Source organism: Clarias gariepinus, chromosome 26 (genome assembly GCF_024256425.1).
Source record: "Clarias gariepinus isolate MV-2021 ecotype Netherlands chromosome 26, CGAR_prim_01v2, whole genome shotgun sequence".
In the NCBI taxonomy this organism is placed as follows: Eukaryota; Metazoa; Chordata; class Actinopteri; order Siluriformes; family Clariidae; genus Clarias; species Clarias gariepinus.
Window position 1 is genome coordinate 2,760,001 of NC_071125.1, and position 22,706 is coordinate 2,782,706.

Genomic DNA, 22,706 nt, shown 5'->3' on the forward strand with positions numbered 1-22,706 from the left:
GAGAGAGAGAGAGAGAGAGAGAGAGAATCATGTCTCGTGTGGAAGCGCTGGACAGGGCACATCGTTTAAAACGCATTAAACCATTGTGAAACAGTATATAGCTTAGATCAAAGACAAGGTGTGTGTGTGTGTGTGCATTTATACTGTATATATATATATATATATATATATATATATATATATATATATATATATAATATGTGTGTGTGTCCGCGTGTGTGTGTGTCTTTTATCTGCCTCTGAGAGACTTTATCTCCTTTATGGAATCTTCCATTTGCAGGTTCGGCGCTTTTTTTTTTCTCTTTCACCAATTACTGCAGCTTCATCCAGAGTCTAGAACATTTCCTGAGTACTTCTAATGAGCAAAAGCTTCACACTCCTTCTTCTCTGCAGCCTACTCCACCATGACTAATTAGAACAGAACTAGTCGAAGCTCGGTTGTGAAATGTGTGTGAAATTTGTTCACCTTGTTTTAAAATTTTTGTGAATTTTTTTTTCTTTTTTTTTTCTTTTCTTTTTTACCTTCACACTTGGGAATCAAACCGCTCCACATGACTCCGCCTTCCTCCAGCTCACACACGATTGTGTCCGAGCCTTGGGTCTTTATGAAGCCTTCTTCACACACCACCGATACGGAGCTGCCGAGCTGGAAATTATTCCCAAAGCGCTTGGCGTTCATGGGCACGCCAGGGTCGGGGCATTCGTTGTGTCCGAACGCTACATAAACGACCAAGGACGGAACAGTGTTAGAGCTGTATTGTAAGTAATACAGTATATACAGTACTGTAGAATATTCTTTAATTAAAATTCAGTATTAAAAAAATAAAAATCTATGGAATTCTCATTGAAGTAATATTGAATACATTTATATATACATTACATAGGCTACATATTATTGTTAGAAATACATAAGAAATACCGTTAATACTGTACACTTTGACAAATTCTGTCCTTATTGCAATGAGCATGAGATGTTTAATAAAAACCCACAGCACCCTCTGCTTTACTGTGTTTTTTCATTTACTTAAGTGTTTGTTAATTTTGCTTGTGTTTTGAATTTGCTGTTTTTGTTTTTGTTTGATGTTTTAATGTTTTGTTCTCGCTTTTGCTTTAATGTTTTTGCTTTTGTAGTTGTTTTCAAATGTTCTTTAGTGTTTTTGCTTTTCTTTAGTGTTTTGAATTTGCTTAATGTTTTCACTTTTGCTTAAGATTTTGAATTTGCCATTGTGTTTTTTTAAATTCACCGTCGTGTTTTAAATTTGTTGTTTTTTTCAAATTTTTTTATTTGCTTTATTTTTTTTAAGGGTTTCTTTTCGTTTTGCTTCGATGTTTTGCATTTGCTGTTGTTTTCCCCTTCGCTTTAGTGTTTCACTTGTGCTGATATGGTATTAAACTTGCTAATTTTTTTCTTTTGTATTTCATGTTTTGCACTTTGCAGCTACTAAAGCATACATTATGTAAAATGAAATTAACATAAAATAATAATTAAATACAATATAATAACTAGTGCTGGATCAAGTGCTATTTTTACAACACAATACCTGTTTACTAAGGTTTTTAGCTAGCAGTTTTTTATTTTTTCAATCATATGCTTGGCATTCTATATAAGCACTCTGACTTTGCCTCTACTGCTATAGAAATAGTGCTATAGAAATAAAAGGCATCATCATCATCATCATCATCATTATTATTATTATTATTATAGTTACTGTATATACTGTAAGTACATCGTATTGTTGCAAACTATATATATATATATATATATATATATATATATATATATATATATATATATATATATATATATATATATAGGTAGATATATTGAGGATTCGGGTCAGGAAGTATCTGGCAACCTCTTATTTTTTCTCTCCAGCACTCTGAATGGAGATCCCAGAAAATCAGAGTGAGTATGTGTGTAATCCACAACTAAGCCCTTACTTTATCTTATACCATTTATGTTAAAATACATTCCATGCTATACGTTAAATTACATTTTGTAGCTAGCACACTGAAATGTCGACCAGTAACACATTTATGATTTGAAAATAATTATAAAATCACATATTTATTATGAGAAAGTATAATTCCTAAGTCTATTTTGCAGTGTGCCTGTCTTTGTGCCAATTTCTTTTTCCATCCCTGTCTAAGCTCTCTATTTAACGCCGTACTGATCGTTTGAGGAATACTCAGCAGGATTAAATGAAATGACATATAGGATTAAGCTGATTATGCCAGAGTGGCACATGCCCATTTATACACTCATAAATAGCTCAAGACAAATAAAAGTATATATACTTATGTACTGCTCAGTAAATATATTAAATAAAAGAACATGAAGTGAGGGTGAAGCTGTACTCACTGCTATAGGAGATGTTGAAGCCCCGGCCGGACATGGAGTGATCGGCCTGGAACTCCAGCTGCAGGATGTTGGAGTTGCTGGTGAGGTGTGACGGCACCTCGGCGCCCGTGAAACGACCCAGCAACTCGCCGTCCCGCACCGTCAGGAAGTCGTACGGTGGCTCCAGGTCGAAGTCGTTGAAGGCCAGCTGAATGCGGCTTCCCGGCTCAACGATGATCAGCCAGACGCAGTTCAAATTGTTGCCGTAGCCTTCTGGGTAATCCGGGGACAGGACAGTCCCTGAGGCGGCCGTGAAGTTGGACAGACATGGGACTGAAGTAGAAGGATGAATCAGGGAGGTAGAAGTATAAAATAAGATTTTAAAAAAGGAAAACTTCAGACAGATGAGATCTCTTAAGCCCTTAGGAGGAGAAGGAAGAGTACTGTGAAATGAAATGACTCAATCTGGGTCTGCGAGGGCGTGTTAATAGTTTTTAATTTATTTTTTTTGTCTGTCCCTTATTATATGCGCTTATTTTATTTAATTTTAACATATTTTTCTTTTGCCTGTACCAGAACATTCTTTAGCAAGAGCTTTTTATCCCCGGTATGGCAAAAAAATAAAAATAAAAATACAGCATGATACAATTCATATAGCAATAATGTAGTAATCGACAATTAAATATTACATTTTGCATTACACTTTTAATGTAGTGAATAACCATTACCCAGTTGATGATACCACATAGGGCTGCATGATTTAATCAGAAAAACACATTAAGATTATTTTGTCACATATCGCGATTCTGATTTAAACTGTAATTTAATACTCAACTATTAAATGCACTGTTTTGTATTCTCTCGTATTTATCAAGGCTTACAGCAAATGATCTCATTTGATGGATGTTTCTCAATATTTATTTATCACTAAGAATCATTATTAAAAACAATTTTTAAAAACTTAAATTGCTTAACAACTCTAAATAAATTCCAGACTTTTTTTATATATCACCTAAAATCATTTCAGCCATAACTGAACAGGTCCACATTGCGATTTTGATTTGTATGCGATCAATTATAATACCGCAGGGTTTCCTACAGTCCAATATGCCACAATTTAAATTTACAAAACGATTTCTCATTTTGGATTATACTACAGGATGGTGGCATGGTTGGAGATACCGGCCTCGGGACTGTGTGCGTGGAGTTTGCGTGTTTTCCTTTTTCCTTCCAAAGTTTACAGTCAAAAGACATGTAGATTAGGCAAATTAACGTAGGAAACCGTGATAACACTGGAGGAAACCCACCAAGCACGGGAAGAACACGCTGTAAGCACCTGTTGCCAGATCATTTTAAACATTACATTTAATTAATACATTTAATTTCATGCTTGATCTCTGATTATTGCCTTGACTTCAGTTGTTTGTCTCGATTTTATTTCAATGGTTGTCTTCTAAATTGATGCAGAAATCCGAACCGTGGCTGTTGGTTCTGTAGATCAATGATGAAACATGTTCCGATTTATTCAAATTAAAATTTAAATCTAAAACATACTGAACTCAATAGAAAAAGCACAGCTCTTCATGAAATCTTGCAACTCTTTCCTTTCCCGCTCTACCTCCACAAGCACATCGTGTTTTAATTCCACTGCTCAGTTAGGAATGAAATGCTGCTACTAACGAGAGCAAGTGGGGAACCGTTTGTTGTGTCTGAGATGGAGCTGTGCTCTTATCTCGTTAGTCTGCTGCTCTGTCTCGTTTATCCAGAAACTACGAGTGTGTCACATTAATCACAAGTGATGCCTTAACATTAACTTAGCCACTAGTTATACATCACTTTCACATCACTTAGGTGCTCACATAAACTGTTCTTTAAATCAAATGCATGATGACCAATTCTGTTTTTGTTTTGTTTTTGTTTAAACCACAATATTTTTTTTTTTTTTTTTTTTTAATGAAAATAAAATCCTTGCTTTGATCCAGACTTAATTTCGGACCCTACTGAAGCAGGGTCTGTCTGAAAATACTTATTAATCTAACAAATGCTGCACTATACAGAAATGTGAACTACTGTAAATACAATATTGTGCAAAAGTATTGACCCCATTTTATTTCTTTATATTTTGCTTCCAAAGAGCCACTTCAGCCTGAGCAGATGTTTTTTGTTTGTTACACCACAGAGTGACCTTTAAGAATAAAAAAGCATCTTACTTAATGCATAAATCAGTGAGAAACTGGTGCAGATGATGACAGATGATCAGGCCAAAGATTAGTATACTGGTGATGCTGGGTGCTGAGTGGTTGGGGAAATGAGGTCGCTGCTGCTTGATAAACAAAAACTTTAAATGCTTTCTTTGGAGACTTTGCAGCCAGTCACTGTAAAACATTTCTCTCCATTTCTTTTCGTTTTAATTTCCTTTAATATGAAGAAAAAAGGGGTTGCCCAAGACTTTTGCACAGTACTGTAGATTTGCACATTTATTACACTATTCTGCTGTTGTTTATCAGGATTTAACTACCAATAAAAACAAAATGTCCTGTTACATGTCATTCCGTTATACAAATCCGGAAGATTTCCTGTAAAAACATTCACTAATAATGCATTTATTATATCTATAATGTAGTGGGTGGCACTTACAAATACAGATGGGGATGTTGGCTGACCACTGATTGTTATTCTGGCAGGAAATGGTTCTTTCTCCAATGAGCTCGAATCCGAACTGACACTCGAAGCGCAGCACGTCGCCGTTGGAGAAACCCGCCCCCTCGCGGAAGCCGTATAAAGGGATGCCGGGGTCGCCGCAGCTCTCCTTGTCGATTTCTGTTGATGAATCCTAGGCATGTGAGTCTACAGTACGTACAGAATTCTACAGTGATTTAAAACGCGGCTGACGCTAAGCAAAAACCTTTGTAGTTGATTTTGAAGCCAATGGAGCCGACGCTCTCGTCCGACTGCAGATGGAGCCACATCTGATGGGTCATGCTGACAATCAGGTCGGGCACGAAGCTGCCAGTCAAACTGCACAAACAGACAGCAGGAGAGCTCGAAAAGTTTCTTTCAGCAAGATGATCACAAGGTAGAAATACAAACGGAATACAATACAAGACATGAACAAAGTCTTCCACAGGAGGGAGAAAAATATATATTTTCATTTCATCCTATGAGTATTGACAGTGGCTGTTTTATCACTGGCATTCGGGCGATGGTTATACATAGGCAATTATTTGAAGTGCGCTTTATGTACATCTGCTTTGGCAGGACGCAGGCTTTTGTCCTTGCGGGACAAAAAAAAATTGGTGCGAACATGATTGTGGCCTGGCAAGCCACCAAAAAACAAAGCGTTGAGATACACAGCTGCATTGTGGGATACTTACATCCTACACCATAGTTCTGTTGAATCCATTATTCTGATTGGTTGGGAGGTGGCCATTACTTTTACTATAACGGCATCCCTGACAGTGCTGCAGCTACAAACCATAGGTTCATATTAATACCCTTGTTCTAATACATTACTGCTACTAAATTTACCATTTCCATAAGTTTACTCTACAGCTAAATTAAATTTTACTTTGTTTCCTGACTAACAGTAAATACAGTAAAAGGCCATTCTCACACCCAACTTTTAGAGCCAAGATTCCAACTCTTGGTTTGACTTAAACACCCCTCATTGATTGAAGCATTAGTAATTATAATGTAAAAAATATTATTATAAATAAATGATTAATTAAAATATAAATTGGTAATATATTTATTGATTATAAGATAACAATGATAAAAACCGTTGGATAATTACCTTAAATATAGTTATAAGTAAGAAATTTCAAGTTGCTTATAGTGACAGAATTAAAATTAAGCCATATATAAAAAAATCTATATTGAAGTAAAATATTAATTTAGGATTTTCAACATTAAAAATGTGATGTTAACTCCATTTGTTAATGACTTATTCCATAATTAAATTATTTAATAGAAGAAATCTAGAACATTACATTTCTAACTTAAACATGTATATATTTTCATATCAGAAAAAATTTCAAAGATTAACCCTGATTCAGGTAAAGAACCACATTTGGTAAGTTGCGAGGGCCTGTATCAGTACCTCAAACAAACAAACAAAAAACATCTGTGTTGAAAACAAGCATATTTGTAATTTTGTACTTGTTTATATTTAATTCAATGTGCCTTTTTAACTGCCTGTTATTTATTTATATATATATATATATATACTATTTTAGGGGAAATTATTACACTAGACGTGTTTGGATAGTAAGTATAGATGGTAACTTCACCGACCTTGAATTGCAACACAAAAATGACACTAATGAAATTTTTATGAAGTCTTGAAATCTTTTTAAAAAACGCAAAAGTTAAAAACAATGTCTGGGAAAAGGTCTTGACATTTTAACTTTCCAAGTATTTCAATTATTGCCCTATAAAGGGTTTATGTATATGGATTATTTTATTATCTTTGTAATACTTGGATATCTTGGATTCTTAGTTTCATATAAGACTTTTTTTAATGTTGCAAATTGGTAAAATAAAAAGAATTTAAAAAAAAACTTTAGATAAAAAGAACAGAGAAAATATAGCAATAAATGGCATATTTACATCGAAACAGTATATTTCATCTTTTTTTATATAGATTTATGGAAAACCCCTCCACTGTCAAAGTTTTTACAAATTTAACTGTAACTTTATTTATTTATATATTTTTCCAGGAAAATCTGTAGGTTAAAGCAGTTAATGTGTACAAATGCTGATAAGGCTGGTCCAACTTTTAGCCCCCAGTTACGACAGTAGACTTTTTTAGATACAGTAGACTAAAAAAATTAGGGAACATGATTCTTTTATAACATTAGGTAACTCTAAATGAACAAAATATATGTATTAGTCTTTATTTCATATAAATATGTAATCATAGGCAAATTAATGCAGTATGAGAAATAAAACACTGGCCAGATGTGCAGTTAAAAGACAAAAGACAATAAAAATACTGCCTGTAATTTTTTTGTTATAATTCCTTTTGTAGTAATAATTTGATGGACAGCTCAAAAGAGTCATGTGTAAACATATTACAGTAAATTGTAGATTAAGCAATATTTCTCTATACTGTAGATCAGAGAGAGTACAGTTAGTCCTTACACTTGAATGATGGTTCTGGAGTCTCCGACCTCTCCTCCGTCTCCTATCGTAAGCGTGTCATATCCCAGCTCCAAGTCGAACTCCTCAAAGTTAATCTGGATCACCTGGAACAGCCGGGGAACAGGTCATATAACAGTTTTCTGTAAAAATGACCTCTCTTATTGATCGCATAATACTGAAAACGTTCATAATATATATTGGGTTTTCTACGGTTCAAGTCCAGTGAGCTATAACTGCCTAATAAAAATGACTGCCACATACCATAAGCATGATAATAAGACCTGGCAATTTGGTGGAACATGTGTAGTCAAGTAATTGTACATGTGCTATAATTAAAAGCCCATCAAACGCAGCACTGCAAGATTTTTAAACAATTGTCCTTGACATGAATTTCATATGCACACATTAAAGCCAAGAACATGCATGCCAAATCCACTACTGTGCTAATCCAGCGCAAACACACGTGCTATATGCACTTAAAATCTCTTCACGGCGCTAATGATGTCATAACGCACTCGTTCCGCCTGTGGCCTTCGTATTATGAATGCTTGAGAAGTGCAATAAAACTTAAACTTGGCAATTCCGTCTGTCTAAGATAAATGAGGCAATATCGCCTCTCTGTGTCATTTAGGACCCATTTGCATCATACAGCACCACAGGGACGCAGATTTAGCAGCGATTGAAAATACAACTCAGCTATTTGGAAATGGTTAATGACGTGAGGCGAGAGATCAAAAATGTGGGCACAGGTACACGGCAAGTCTGAAAAATGGGCTTTTTCGTGATGAATGTTAAGGAGAAAGTGTTGATTCATACAAAAAAGAACTGTACAGTATAAGCACACTTATATAAGGAAAAAAAAGCTAAATGAGGGTTGGATGTAAATTGCATAAGTTCTAAAGGTCAATTCTGGATTCTGATTGGTCAGGAGGGGCTGATCGACTCATGTTTTACTGCAGTAATAAAAAAAATGTTTCTGCTTTTTAAGATGGACAAAACCATAAATGGGCAGCGGTAGCTCGGAGGGTTAAAGCACTGATTTGAGTTACTGATAGGAGGGTTGGCGGTTCCAGCCCCAGCTCCAAAAGGTTGCCATTGTTGGGCCCTTGAGCGAGGTCCTTGACCCTATCTGCTTCTGAAATCGTAGTGTTTTTAGCACAGATTAGCACAATATTTTTGTTAATTGTTACATTTTATGAACGTCTAAACCGCATTAATGTCTCAAGGTGATTTTTAAATAATGCAGATAATTATTAAAGTATGATGTCCGTTCAAGTCAAACCAGGACTGTTGATTGTGCACAATAACAGAACACTGTGATGAGAGTAAAAACTTTACTTCCAAGAAACCAAGGTTAAAAGTTCAATCAGTATACCGGAGCCATGATTAGACTACCTTTCTGATTCACGTCTGAAACGCCGGCCTCCCAGGAACCCCTTTAGTTTCCAAACCATGTGGAAATGGCTTAAAGTGAGGTCAGGGCTGATTGCGGTTGTGGCAATAACTCCTTCATTTATGAAAATATACATTTTATCACAAATCCCAGTTTCACTCGAACGCCCTTCGTAAAAAGAAGAACCACTGTAAAAGTTTGTGCGAGGTTAAGAAATCCCACCTTCTGCTTTATGATTCCTTAAAGTGAACTCATCTATGATAATTCCTGCTTCCTGTTGATAATGAGGGTTATTTTGCATCTAAGGTTAAACCATTATCTAGCGATTGAATAATGACCTGGAAGTTTTGCCCCATTATTCATCGCTGTAAGTCGGATGAAGTAACACCATGAACTTTCTCTATATTAGAAAAAACCCTCATGAACAAAGAACCATCAAGTCAGTAAGTGTACAGCTGGCGCATAATTACCCACAAAGCACGCACATCATATATCAACTCAAAGTCAGTGTCCTTCAGGGAGTGTGTGTTTGTGTGTGTGCGCTTGAGGTGAGGCGAATGCAGATAAAGTAAGTGTCTTACCTTGTTTGGGTTACTGGCGGTAATTATCCAGACACATTGCGAGTTGCTTTCATACTGGATGGGAAAATTGGGAGAAGTAAAAGTGCCAGATGGACCGTACAGGTTTGACCCGCACGTTTTCACTAAAAAGAAAGAAAGAAAAAACACACACAAAAAAAAAATCAACATTAACACACAAGAATAAGGAAAAGTTTTTTTTTTTTTTTGGCAGGACCGTACATGCGTATTAAGGGCTCGCGGTTGTAATAGGTTATTGCAGATCCGAAGATCACATATGGCACGGTTTTGCTAAAAATCAATGAAGGGAAAATGTCATGAGAAAGATAACAAGGCTTGGGTCGCGGCCGAGCATATCATTAAGTGCACTGGATAAAAATATCTCATCCGTATATGAGGCTGGAATACTATGTGTAATAAATGTGTTTTTGTCTAAACAGATTATCTCTGCGTTCTGCCCACATGTTGTTGTATAACACACTGGAACACAGCAGGTCACTTCTTTGTTCTTCTTGTTTTTGAAGCACTAGGCTGATTATAATGGAGTCAGATTCAACCAACCAAAGTCAAATGGGACATGACATAACACCTTATAACACCCGAGACACTGTAAACCTGCACTACATATATACATGAACGCCTTGCACACTATATGTTGTGTATATAAAACATAAGAACATTGTAGTGTACGCAGTAATGCAGCAAAGACAACACACTGCAAATTAAAATGCATTATTAATAATACTATTAAGTAATATTATGACATGTATATATTATAACATGCTTTATAAAACATTATGTATGTTAACTGCTCAGAAGGAATATACAGTACCGTGTAAAGCAAAGGCATAAACTTTGTATTTGCATCCATTACACATACTGTAATAAAGCACGTCTGCATAATGTGAGGTTACATAACGCATTATAATTAATGTTCACATGGTAGGAATCAGTGCTGTAGTGTTGTAATGCATTCTGAATGAATTGTAATGCAAGTGATCACTCGGCATTACAATTGTTACTAATAGTCTGAATATTGTTTATTATGCTTCATAATGTATTTTCTATATTGAAATCATATAAGGAATTACTGTTCACACACAGTTCTGTGCAAAAATATCATCTTCAGTACAGTATATACATATCTATCATGTCTGCATTATTACTGTATGTACAAAGCTCTCCACTAATTCCAAACACATCTTAAAACTTTAAAAAAAAATTACATTACGAGAAGCAACTTATTGCATGACAGACCATTGGAAGTGTCACCAAGTTACCAGAAGAACTCGTATTCTCCAGCATGCTCAGTAAAACCTAACAGCTGTTTTGCTTCAATAAATCAGATAATCAATCAAACAAAATTAATTTACTGTATATAGACCCTTGAAGCAACCTAATTTGAACCAAAGTGCTTCATAGCATTGAAATAAATGACGATAAAATGGCAATACGATAGCAAAACCAAACCCATAAAAACAAAACCAAACCCCATAAAATCCCTAAATACCAAAAGCCATTCTAAATAAATGAGTTGCTTTAAACAGAGGAAGGTCAGTGATATAACAGAACTCAGGTGGAATAAGGTCTGTTGTACTCATTCTGCAAAAGATCGAATCATCCCATTGTTTGTACCTTGACCGAGGGACCTCTAGTAGGATTTGGTCAGCAAAACATGAAGCTCTACTTTGTTGGTTAAAGCTCACTTATGTAAGCAGATGGCAGACTAATAATTGCACTAAAAACAAAAATCTAATGTTTTTAAACTGAACCCAGAAATGTAACGGAGGCCAGTGGAAGAAATACAGGATTGGTGTGATGTGTTCATGTTTACGAATATTAATCAGCATACTGTACAAGCCGCAGCATTATTGCAGGCGATGCAGACGAGCTTGAGGGAATCCAACATGCAGTAAAGAGCGTTTCAATAGTCTAGCCGCAAACTACTAAAACATTTTAACCACTTAAAAGAAAGTGTAATAAAATAAGACCAGGTAATATTTGGTGTGAAAACTTGAAAATACTTGAATGTTTAAAAAATAATCAGTAGCGTTAGATATTGTAGAGATTCGTGCAGTTTTATAAGGAAAACAGCTGTTAGGTTTTACTGAGTGTGCTGGAGAATATGTTTTGTGTCACACAGGATTTCCAACAGTTTTAAATGGGATGAAACAATGTCTTTTTCACTATCCCTCACCTTTACACACGGGCGGATGGTCGCTCCATGCGGCAAGCACTTCCGCCACCCTCTGGCAGGTGATGCTCTTCGAGCCTTGGAGCACGTGATCGCCGTCACACGTGAACCCGACCGTGGCGCCAATGCTTCCATTTCAGAGCAATCACAACGACAAAAAAAAAAAAAAAAAAACGAGAGAACAAACGATTTTTCAGGGTTCAGCAATTCAGTCCTTGTCTGTACAAGGCACACAAACTAGGTTTACCTGAAGTCGTCGCCCATGCGCCTGCCGTTCTCCGGCTCCCCGGGGTCTGAGCAGTCATTGGACACTTGTTTCACACCGCCTTCATTCACTGCGGGAGGAGAAAGGAGGCTGTAAGGCAGGCTTTGCTGCAAACCATTATTGTCCACTATTTCTTCTCTTTTTTCTCTCTCCCTCTCTTGAAGTTAAAAAAAAAAAAAACAGACAAACAAAGACAATAAAAAAAACAAAAAAAAGCACAGCTTGTCATGTTACCAAGGCTTGTCATGAGCATGGATTCAAAGTTACAGCATTCCTTATGACTTTTCGAAAGCACGGACAATATTAACATCTACACAAAAAGGGGTTGTTTTAAACACACCATCCATTTCTTAAGTACTGTAAGCTCTTAGTGCGCAAACAAAGTGCATTAATATTAATTAACTTGTGGTTTTAACTCCAGCCAGGGTTACAGTTTAAATCTGACCAATCAGGATCGAGAGCCAGTATAAAGCCAGACACTGAAGACGGATGCACTGATTCGTCTGAGTACGTCTGACGTACTACTTTCGTTTAAAGTCACCATAAACTCTAACCATTTTTCATGAGAATGACAAGACTTTGCATACGCAGCGACAGGAGGCCCGCCTTAAGTGCTGTCAGAGCAGTAGTTGATGTCGAAGTGGTAAATTAAGAAGCCTGCTGATTAACACAGGGGTGTTTGCTGGTGTACCGGGACGATGAAAGAGCCGATGTGGAAGCAAATAATTCCCTCATAATTCATCATTCAGAGTGTACGAGGCAGCCACTGTGAAATAGAGGGTAATAAAAACCTCTATCCTATTGTAATTAAGTAGCTGAAGTGGTACAATGCAGGGCTGAGATACATCGATGGGTTCAATACTTTATTATAATGGTGCCACGCCCGCTCAGACTGGCAAAGAAATGAGGCTCGGATTCGTCGATACTGAGGTCGAAAAGAAGTAAATATGCATCCCTGGGTTAATAAATGACATATACTTGTGTTGAGTTTTGTAGTTAATGTAGGGTGATTTCCCACAAACAACAAATATATAAGTCAAATTCGTAAAGACTTTCTTTCTCCGTTGCATCCGTGAATGCGTTAAGAAAACTGGCAAAAGAAGTCATACATGCTGTATAAACCCTGAATCATTTAAATCTCAAGGAAGTTGTGTACTGAATCTACAACCACTGACCACTTCATCAGATCCACTTTGCTTAGAATGGATTGGACCGCTTTTGTCTTTAGAACTGCCTTAATTCTCCAAGGCATAGATTCAACAAGGTGCCGGAAACATTCCTTAGCGATTTTGGTCCATATTAATAAGTTGTTGCAGATTTGTCAGCTACACATCTACAGTGTGAGTCTCCCATTCCAAGGTGATCTTATGGATTAAGATCTGTTGCCTGTGGATGCCGTGTAGGTACAGTACAGTGAGCTCATTGTCACGTTGAAGAACCCAGTTGGAGCTTTTATGATTTTAGCTGTGCGACATGGCGCATTATCCATTGGGAAGTAGATCAGATCAGATGATGGTGGTCATAAAGTGATGGAACTGGTCAGCAACAATACTCAGGTACTAAAGGGACCTAAATGAAACTAAAGTTTTCATTCTCACCCTACCATCCAAATGGAAATCCAGACTCATCAGAACAGGCAACAATCTTTTTCTCTGGCCAAATTTTGATGAGCCCATGTGAACTGTAGCCTCAGTTTTCTCTTCCTAGCTGACAGAAGTGGCACGCGCTGTGATCTTCTGCTGCTGTAGAACATCTGTTTCAAGGTTTGACGTGTTGTGCGTTAGGAGATGCTTTTCAGCACACTTCGATTGTAACAAGATGTTATTTGAGTTGGTGTTGGCCATTCTCCTCTGACCCCTGACATCATCAAGGCATTTTCACCCAGAGAACTGCCCCTCAATGGATGGTTTATCTTTTGCAGACCATTCAGTGTAAACCTTAGACATGGTTGTGAGTGAAAATCTCAGTAGGTCAGCAGTTTCAGAAATACTGTAAGCACACCAGCCTGTCTGGCACCAACAACCAAGGCACAGTGAACGTCGCTTAATTCACCTTTCTTACTCGATTTGGACTTCAGCAGATCATCTCGACCATGTCTACATGTCTAAATGCACTGATTTGTAAAATTAATGAAGTGGCCGGTAATACGGTATACGTATATTAAGCCAAAGAAGATATATTCAGAATTCCCAGGTATAAAAATATACACTTTTTTAGTGTTCAAACAAAACAAGAAAAAATGCTTTTCAGGTTTTTATTTAAATAATCTATTTTTCCACAGTTAAACGTTTGATTCTTGCTTTAAACCAAGCATGGCATTTGAGGTAACGTTCAAACTAATTAGGCTATGCTAATGCAAGCTTGCTGGCAGTCAATAGCAAGAGCAATTAGCAAGTTAGCAAATGTTTCGTTCGAACAAACTTTAAATAGACTTATGGTTCATATCCTCTCGCAGACTCCACATGACTCTCTCTTACTTCTCGTCTCTTCTCTCTGAATTATTGAGATGCGACACGGGGGCTGGCAGATCGGCAATGACATCGCCGCATTACAGGAATATAAATGGGAGGCAATGGAGGCAGCAGATATTGTATTTTTCCCTAGTGTTTGGTTTGGAATAAGGGAAGTACTCAGTCTCATGCTAATTCTACAGCAGCAAGTTAATTCATCAGGTTTTATTTCGCTTCAAAATGACAAATCAAATTGATTTATATTCCAACCCTGACTTCCCCTTTGGCACATCAAGCTTGATGTTTTAACTTCTATAAAACTTTCTTTTAACAAAAAAGTATCAAAACAAGCAATTCTGAAATTAACAAAGTGTTGAACAGAGGCAATTTCTCAGGTTGAGATTTTATTAACAAAGACAGACTAGACGTAATATTCCACAGTCATACCCTGGCATAAACAGGATTCGAAGCTTAAGTCACTTTGTACTGTATATTATGTTGTTTGTCATCACCGGTGCAGAAATCTTCATATAATAGTCTTTCGAGCTGAAAGAAGAAAGCTGCTTCGAGCGACGCAATTTTAAAGGCAATTTAAAGGAGCTATTAGTTATAAAGTGTTGCTTTTAAAACGCGCGGAGTAGAGTGCATGTGTCATCTTTAAAGGCTTCAATCCGAGATGTCAGCCCTGATCCTTCGGAGCGTCATTAACAAATCAAAAGTCAGCTCTGAATCCATTTCACTCCTGCTGATGGCTTCAGTATTTCCTCGAAATGTTTCCGAAATGCCGAGCGAGGCAATGACTAAGCAATGGCATTTTCATTGAGCCCAAACAGAAACGAGAAAGAGGAGGAGTAGATGAGCGAGTGCACTATCTAACGAGTACGAATGTTATCGGTTCATTGAGAGTCGTGGATCGTTCTCTCTTCATTTACGACCATAAATTACAATAACGGCGTGATATTGAGCTTCAAAGTGCTCTAGGTTTACGTTTCTGTCTACATCAAATGTCAACATCACATTCAAGCCTAATTGTTTGTAGGTTAAATTCTATTTCATACTGCAATGGATTTTTTTTTTAAAATGTAAAAAAATTCTATCCCTAATGATAAGATGAGATGATCAAGAGTGCAGCGTTATGCAGTAGGCTGCTGATTATTCAGTTTGGAAGTCATACTGTTAAACAAAAATTAATTCTCACTGATTAATATCATAATTTTAAAATGGAAAATTTGTGTTGCAATATATTAGCAATATACTAGAGTGCTAGGCTAGACTCATTATATTTTTATGTAACACTTTCATTATAATTATAATTTTCCTGGCCTGGTCATTTCGGTAATGTCAAACTGTTGGCCTGCATCAAGCAAAAAAAAAAAAAAATTAACATTAAACATTAAAAATTACTGGAATAGGGGTTAAGAACCGTCTTTAATAATGAACATATTATTAAAACCAGTGCTTTTCAAATTTTGACCTTTAGTCAGCTGTAAAATGGAGATCAATGCAAAAATAAATAAATAAATTAATAAATTAATAAATAAATAAATAAATAAATAAATAATCATGCAACTGAACCCATACTGCACATCTGGCCGTCATTTAGGATTTTGTAACATGCTATATGTCCAGTAGGGTCTGAAATATACTGTATATCATCTACAAACCGCCTTTATTTTCGTAACTATAGTGTTACCAGACGGATGCCCCGCCCTTTTATCTCCAGTAAAAGAGAACGAGCATAAAAAGAAAATACTAATTATATTCTAATAAATGTACAAACAAAAAGGGTAAAAAAAATCGCATTCTGGGGACACCCAAAACACAACCTAATAAACCGTCAAACTATTCAAAAGGCACCTCACAGAGCCCAAGGACAACCAACAACAATAACAACTAATTAAATATAATAAGCTCACCGGTGGTGTTTAGTTGAAAACAAAATCTTTTTTTTTATTTGATCATACAGATCAGACTTTCTTTGACTTTTGACCATTATTATTTCCTTTTATAACTATTAAGAGACAATAAAAGCAGATCATTTCAGTCCCCACTGATCAATATTTTCACCCTGAACAGATCCAGACATGACTTTTTTCTACAAGAACAAATTAAATCCTGTATCATTAGCTTAGTTAATTCAATAGTTACTGTATTTACAGCAAGCTCTCAGAGCAGCACCGCCATCAGGGACAAAAATGTCATGCTTAAAGGGTTTGGCTTATAGGAAATGTTCCTGACTGGAAACAACAAACTTGGCATGTTCTGTTATAAAGCATTGCACTGGTTTCTTTTCCCGCTGCTCCTGTACCGTGTCGTACAGTAATACTGTCGTCTGCTCGCGGCCGCCGGGCCTCAGCTGTTACATGTATTGTTGGAATTTTGTAGACAAATATGGGCTGTTAAGGTGTCTAAGTACAGTATGAGTTAGACTGCTTTAGCAGGTCGACCTGACGTTGTAAAGGAACACATATAAATACAGAGTCATGAGAAAGTCTGGCTTACTTATAGCAAATTTGCTTGTGTTGTCTTTCCCAGGCAGCAGCTTCACCCCTCTTGATTTGAAGTCTCCAGACCGTTTCACTGTTCAGAGAGAGAGAGAGAGAGAAAATTGGACAAGGCAGGTCTCCCAGAGAATAGCTACAATACCAAGATCAATCTTCTCCAGCTGCAATTGTTGCAAGGCTGAAAAAATATGAGTGAAATGAAATGGTTGTACAGGGACAGAGACATCCTCCTTTTGAGACGCGGAGACCAGCATGTTACCGGGCTAACAATCTTTCTTTCTGGAGCCCGGGGATTTTGTCGTCTCAATTTCACTCGTACAGTGATCTGAATCTAATGCAGTATCACTGAGATATCAAGGATAAGGGAATAGACAGATATGATTCGCTGTAGCTCCGAGTCATGTGACTAGACCTTATATATCCTCATGGAAGGAAAGATGCGTTCGTTGTTGACTCTATTTAGCGATGAATATTAAATATGCATTTATCATTTACAAAAATACAAACTTTTTAATATAGCTATGTAATAAATAAGAAATAATAGGGTAGCATACATTGTGTCCAACCTTTATATATCCCACACATCGGGCTACTGCATGAATACTTCCCACCCGGGCTACTGCATGAATACTTCCCACCAATTAGTTGCATGCCTTTGGACTGTGGGAGGAAACCAAGGAACCCGGAGGAAACCCACTAAGCATGGATAGAACATTTAAACACCATGCACAAAGACGAGATGAGAATTGAACCCTGACCCTGGAGGTGCACGGTAACAGTGCTAACCACTAAGCCACTGTGCCTATATATGTATATAAAGAAGGTATATATAAACACATTTATTGCCGAAAGTATTTGCTCGCTTGCGTTGAACTTGAGTAACATCCAATTCTTAATCCTTAGGGTTTAATAAGATGTTGGCCTTTTGCAGCTATAATAGCTTCAACTCTTCTGTGAAGGCTTTCCACAAGGTTTATGGGAATTTTTGACCATTCTTCCAGAATGTGTGAGGTCAGACACTGATGTGGGACAAGAAGAGTACTTTTGGCAATACACTGTAGTGTATATACTGTATTCACATTATATATATATATTATTCATATTACTGTATTCTTCTCCACTATCCCAGGGCGTGAATTTGTGTTCATTCAGCTACAAGAGCATTACTAAGATCAGGCGCAGTGATGTTAAGTGAAAGTTCCAGTTCATCTCGATCGTGACGGTCCTGTGTGATTGAGTTCAATCAGGGCTTTGTGTAAGAACATTCAAGTTTTTCCACTTCAACTTTAACACAAAATTTCTTCATGGAGCTGACTTTCTGAATCCCACAGGAGCATGGTGTGCATGCTAGATAAGAGTTTGGGGTTCTTATACTGTGGGTGCAGGGAAGTGAAACCGCATGTAGTTTGGGGAATATGCATATATGTGGACATTTTGTCTATTAACAGTATATTTTCTTTTAAAGTTCGGAACAGCTACAAAAAAAAAAAACAAGCCAGTGAGCTACAGTAAGAGATACGATTCTAGAAAATATCCGACTAGTGTGTTGAAAAATGATCAGGTATGGATTTTTGGTAAAGAGTTGTAGGGGCAGACTAGGTACAAGACAAAAAAACAACAACGTTTACCTTGATACTGAGCCGTGAAGCCTTTGTGTCTGTGACTTTTATCTGTGACGAAATGGAGCCGGAGCCAGTTCTTGGTGCTGACGATAGGAACCGGAATATTTGTCCCGGACAACCTGTGGGGATAAAAACAAACAAACAAAAAAAAGGTTCCGTACATTAGTATACTGCTATACTGTGTTGCCTAAGAAAGTATGTGTAGGAAGAAAAATTTGAAAAGATTTCAGCCACAAAGGAAAAATAAATAAATAAATAAATAAATAGATATACATTCTTACGATGCATTAAAGGAACTCGAACATAATCCTCCAAAGTGCTAACCCGAAACCTGTGACTAAGATGAATCTTTCAGCTCTGCGATTTGTACGAAGTACATTAACCAGCAACGTCTCTCACCATACACCGGTGTAAGTAATCTGTGGCTGGAACGCATTAGGATGCAGCTCAAGCCTTACACACTCAGCTCCGACTCTCATGCCTTCGGCTGTAGATGGACGTTTTATTGCCTTATCGCAATTAAAGCCAATCTTGCCCTGGACTCACATTATCCACTCCGACAGTGGGACGTTTACCGAAGAAAAGATGCTTTCTGAAGAATGCAGCGGGGGGTTTGGGGCCAGTATGGGGTTCTTCACTCAAAATATCATTTTATCTTTTCTTTCTCTGATAATGGAGCACAAGGCTCTACCTGGATGAAAACCAACCTGAGGCAACCGCACCGTAAAATACGCAATCGCCCCGTAATTGGAAACTAAAAGACCTTGATCCGATACTGGTTCAATATCTGTTCCGTATTTTTAAAACACTATGGGAGATAAATATTACAGGTTAGACTACAGTACAGTCAGTCAGTGGATAGAAGGAAACCCCTCCTCTTCCTCAGCCTGTCTGTCCTGGTCTCTACCACAGCTTCTCATTGGTCGGGGTGACCAATAACCTTGTTATTGTCCTTAGTCTAGTTTGTATTGGAAGCAAGGCAGGGGACTGACTGGGAAGCTCTCTCACTCAGGAGTATGTGGAGGGAGATGAAGAGGGGGACAATCAGGCAAATCAGTCTGTAATAACTGATAGATCCACTGCGATTAATTTTAACACAAAGTTTAATTTAAACCAAGCAAATAGCAAATAATATCAACTATTTTATTTGGAATAATATGTAATAATAATGTTATTAATATGTAATAATTTGTAATATCTAAAGTATACACTATTTACAAATATCTTACATGTTCAAACAGCTTACAGTGGCGTAAAACCTATTTCAAATGTTTTGGGTTATTTGTCCTCTTAACGGACCTTAAACAGGCTATTCATGCTCAAAAGACATCCGATGTGGCTCAGATGTGTGCCATCCTGGTGCCGAACTGGACTCCATGTTAATGTAGACACCTTCTGTTATGTTGAACTTCCCCCTGGCTAACACACAGTATGTCTGCAAAACAACCACTGCTATCCGTTATCACCCAAATGAGGATGGGTTCCCTGTTGAGTCTGGTTCCCCCTTAAGGTTTCTTCCTATTACCATCTCAGGGAGTTTTTCCTTGCCATAGTCGCTGTCGCCTTCGGCTCCCTCATCAGGGTCCATTTGATCATTATGATTGGTACAGATTTTTTCACATCTAATAGATATTTCCACAATTTTTTTTTTGATTTTGTGAAGCTGCTTTGAGACAATGACCATTTTTTAAAGTGTTGTATAAATTCAATTTCATTGAATTGAATTAAAACAATTCTAAGAAAGAAGAGTTGGCCAAAATGCCTCCACACCCATGTGAAAGACTATATGAAATATGATACGATATGAAAAACGCTCGATTGCAGTTGTTGATGCCAAGGGTATGCACAACCAGTTATTAGGTTTGGGGGGCAATTACTTTTTCACAGAGGGCCATGCAGGTTTGGACAGCTTTCTCCTCTTAATAAATGAAATCATCATTTAAAAACTGCATTTTGTATTTACTCTGGGTATATAATCTGTGTAATATTACATTTTTTAATGACCTCAATCATTAAGGGGGCAAATACTTTTTCACAGAACTCTATATATACAACTTTTGAAAATATCTTACAAGTTAAGATGTTCAAACAGCGTATATACAGTACATATACTACAGAATGAGAAAAACAATATCTGATGAGTGTCCAAGTCAAACCAGGACTTGTGGTAATATTTCTCATGAATGAAAGTGTAAAACTAATTGCACCCTACAATGAATAAATAAATAAATAAATAAATAAACCCATTTTATTGCAAATCCCACCGGTCCATTACTTCAGTTTTCTGGATTTGGCAACCCTAATGAAGACTACATTGGAGATACATCAAAACCCTATAGTACTAAATGCCTTTGCTGATAAAGTAAAGTAAAATTCTTTGCTTTGCATATCCCAGCATGTTAGGAAGCTTTATGGCCAAAATCTAGCCGCTTGCCTATACAGTATATTGGCTTGAATTCATGACCCTCTGATCAGCAGCTCAAAGCTAAACGGTTTATCACAAGCAAGCATGCATGTCAGGCAATGACACAACCACTTAAGGTAATGATGGCGCAGCAGTTAGGCTACTAATCAGAAAGCCAGGATACAGTGTGCCCGTGGGGGGGAGATGGTTAAGTGCCTTGCTCAAGTGCCCCACATTGGTCACTTGCCTATAAAGGGCCTGACACATGACTTTCTGATTAGTAGCCCAAAGCCTTAAGCACTGAGCCACCACTGGGCCAAGAATTTGTCTTAATGTAATTGCTTAAGATGGACCATGCATGAAGTTTTGGACTCCCTCCTTAAAAAGGTCACCAGGATTGCAAATCATCAGGTGGCAAAAATGTTAAAACCGTGTTTGTAAAAGAACTAACTGTACCTTGCAGATTGATGAGCCCAAACTAAGTCACCACTTGACAATCACTTTGTCCACTTCATGAATTAAGCCACTAAGACTCAACAACATCCTTTAGACTTTCATAAAGTGCACTTTCAAAGCTGGTACTTCAGGACCTCATCACCTCTATCAAGTTCCATGCGTCTGCTTTGGATAGTTTTTCATTAAAAAAAAAAAAAGGCCTGATTTGCAGAAATTTTTTTTTTGACTCAACTTATCCTCTTTCCAAACTCCCTCACCCTCCTGCATAATCTCTGCGACTCTGCGCTTCTTATCTTCGGTGGTACTACTGTATGCCCACCAGTTTACCGAGCTTTTCTGTCACATTTCAACTTCATCCAAAACATCTTCACAAAGACCAGGCTAAGACAAGCACAAATTGCTTTACTTATTGGAAAGGCACTCCTGCCAGCCGGTAGCAACTGGGTTCATAAAAAAAAAGAAAAAATCTCAATGCTTATCAGTTCTCACAGATAAAATGTGGATGGTTTTTGACCATGCAATCAGTGGCGGGGAATCAGCAAATCAATTCTCAGACTTCTCCAGGGTAGGCTTAGTGCTGCCGACTACACCATGTCCTTTTGTACTCTATAGAGAGTGAAAAGTTAGAAAGACACCACCGATTATTGACCACATACAGGCAATGCCATCTGCTGGCTTTCCGATATGGACTTCATAATGCCAACCTCTAACTTATTTATGAGGTATGAATTATGGGTTGCCAATTCACATGCAAAATAATAATTTAAAAAAATGAAAAAGCCACAAATTCTGGTATCCTCTACCTATGTACTTGATAAAGTTTCCTTGAATGGGCTAAGAACATCTATGCGGATCTAGGAATGCTCACAGAGTTAAAGATTGACTCACTTGCATTGAGTACATGAAGTGATTTATTGGTTTAACCAGCCGTTTCTGCTATTTACCCTGTAATTTCATCATCAGATCTGGCTAATCTAGTCAGTGAAAATGAAAAGGCTGTTACTGCTTTCCAACCGTGTTCAAACAGACTCTAGATTTACAACCTCATGCCTTATTTGTTACGTATACAGTAGTGTACAGTATATGGAGATTATTCATACTGTATCTTTAGCAAGATACCAGATTCCCAAGATTTGCACAATAACCCCTGTTGGGCTTCGGAATGAAATGCACACCTGAGCTGAAGTATTCAGTTCGTCTACAAAATTCTTACCAAGGGCCGTGCAATTTGCGATTATTAATAACAATATGAAGATGTTTTCAATTTTCTAATTGCTTTACTTTTTGAGAACTTAAAACATTTTCTGAGTCTTGGGGTTAATAAGAATTTTAAGGTCCTGGCCAGTTTTATAAAGAT

The 22,706-nt window shown here is 37.2% G+C and overlaps 1 protein-coding gene across 1 annotated transcript in view; it reads right to left on the minus strand.

Annotated features, from left to right (window-relative positions):
- The window catches only part of csmd3a (CUB and Sushi multiple domains 3a), a 302,574-nt gene that overhangs the window by 196,260 nt on the left and 83,608 nt on the right, over window positions 1-22,706 (minus strand). Inside the window, exons 6-15 of the mRNA XM_053487612.1 lie at window positions 18,496-18,608; window positions 16,866-16,943; window positions 11,896-11,983; window positions 11,652-11,776; window positions 9,458-9,579; window positions 7,484-7,587; window positions 5,247-5,359; window positions 4,979-5,161; window positions 2,363-2,674; window positions 523-717 (exon numbers count right to left, since the gene is read on the minus strand). Coding sequence (XP_053343587.1) covers window positions 523-717; window positions 2,363-2,674; window positions 4,979-5,161; window positions 5,247-5,359; window positions 7,484-7,587; window positions 9,458-9,579; window positions 11,652-11,776; window positions 11,896-11,983; window positions 16,866-16,943; window positions 18,496-18,608 — 1,433 coding nt within the window. The remainder of the gene's footprint in view (window positions 1-522; window positions 718-2,362; window positions 2,675-4,978; window positions 5,162-5,246; window positions 5,360-7,483; window positions 7,588-9,457; window positions 9,580-11,651; window positions 11,777-11,895; window positions 11,984-16,865; window positions 16,944-18,495; window positions 18,609-22,706) is intronic.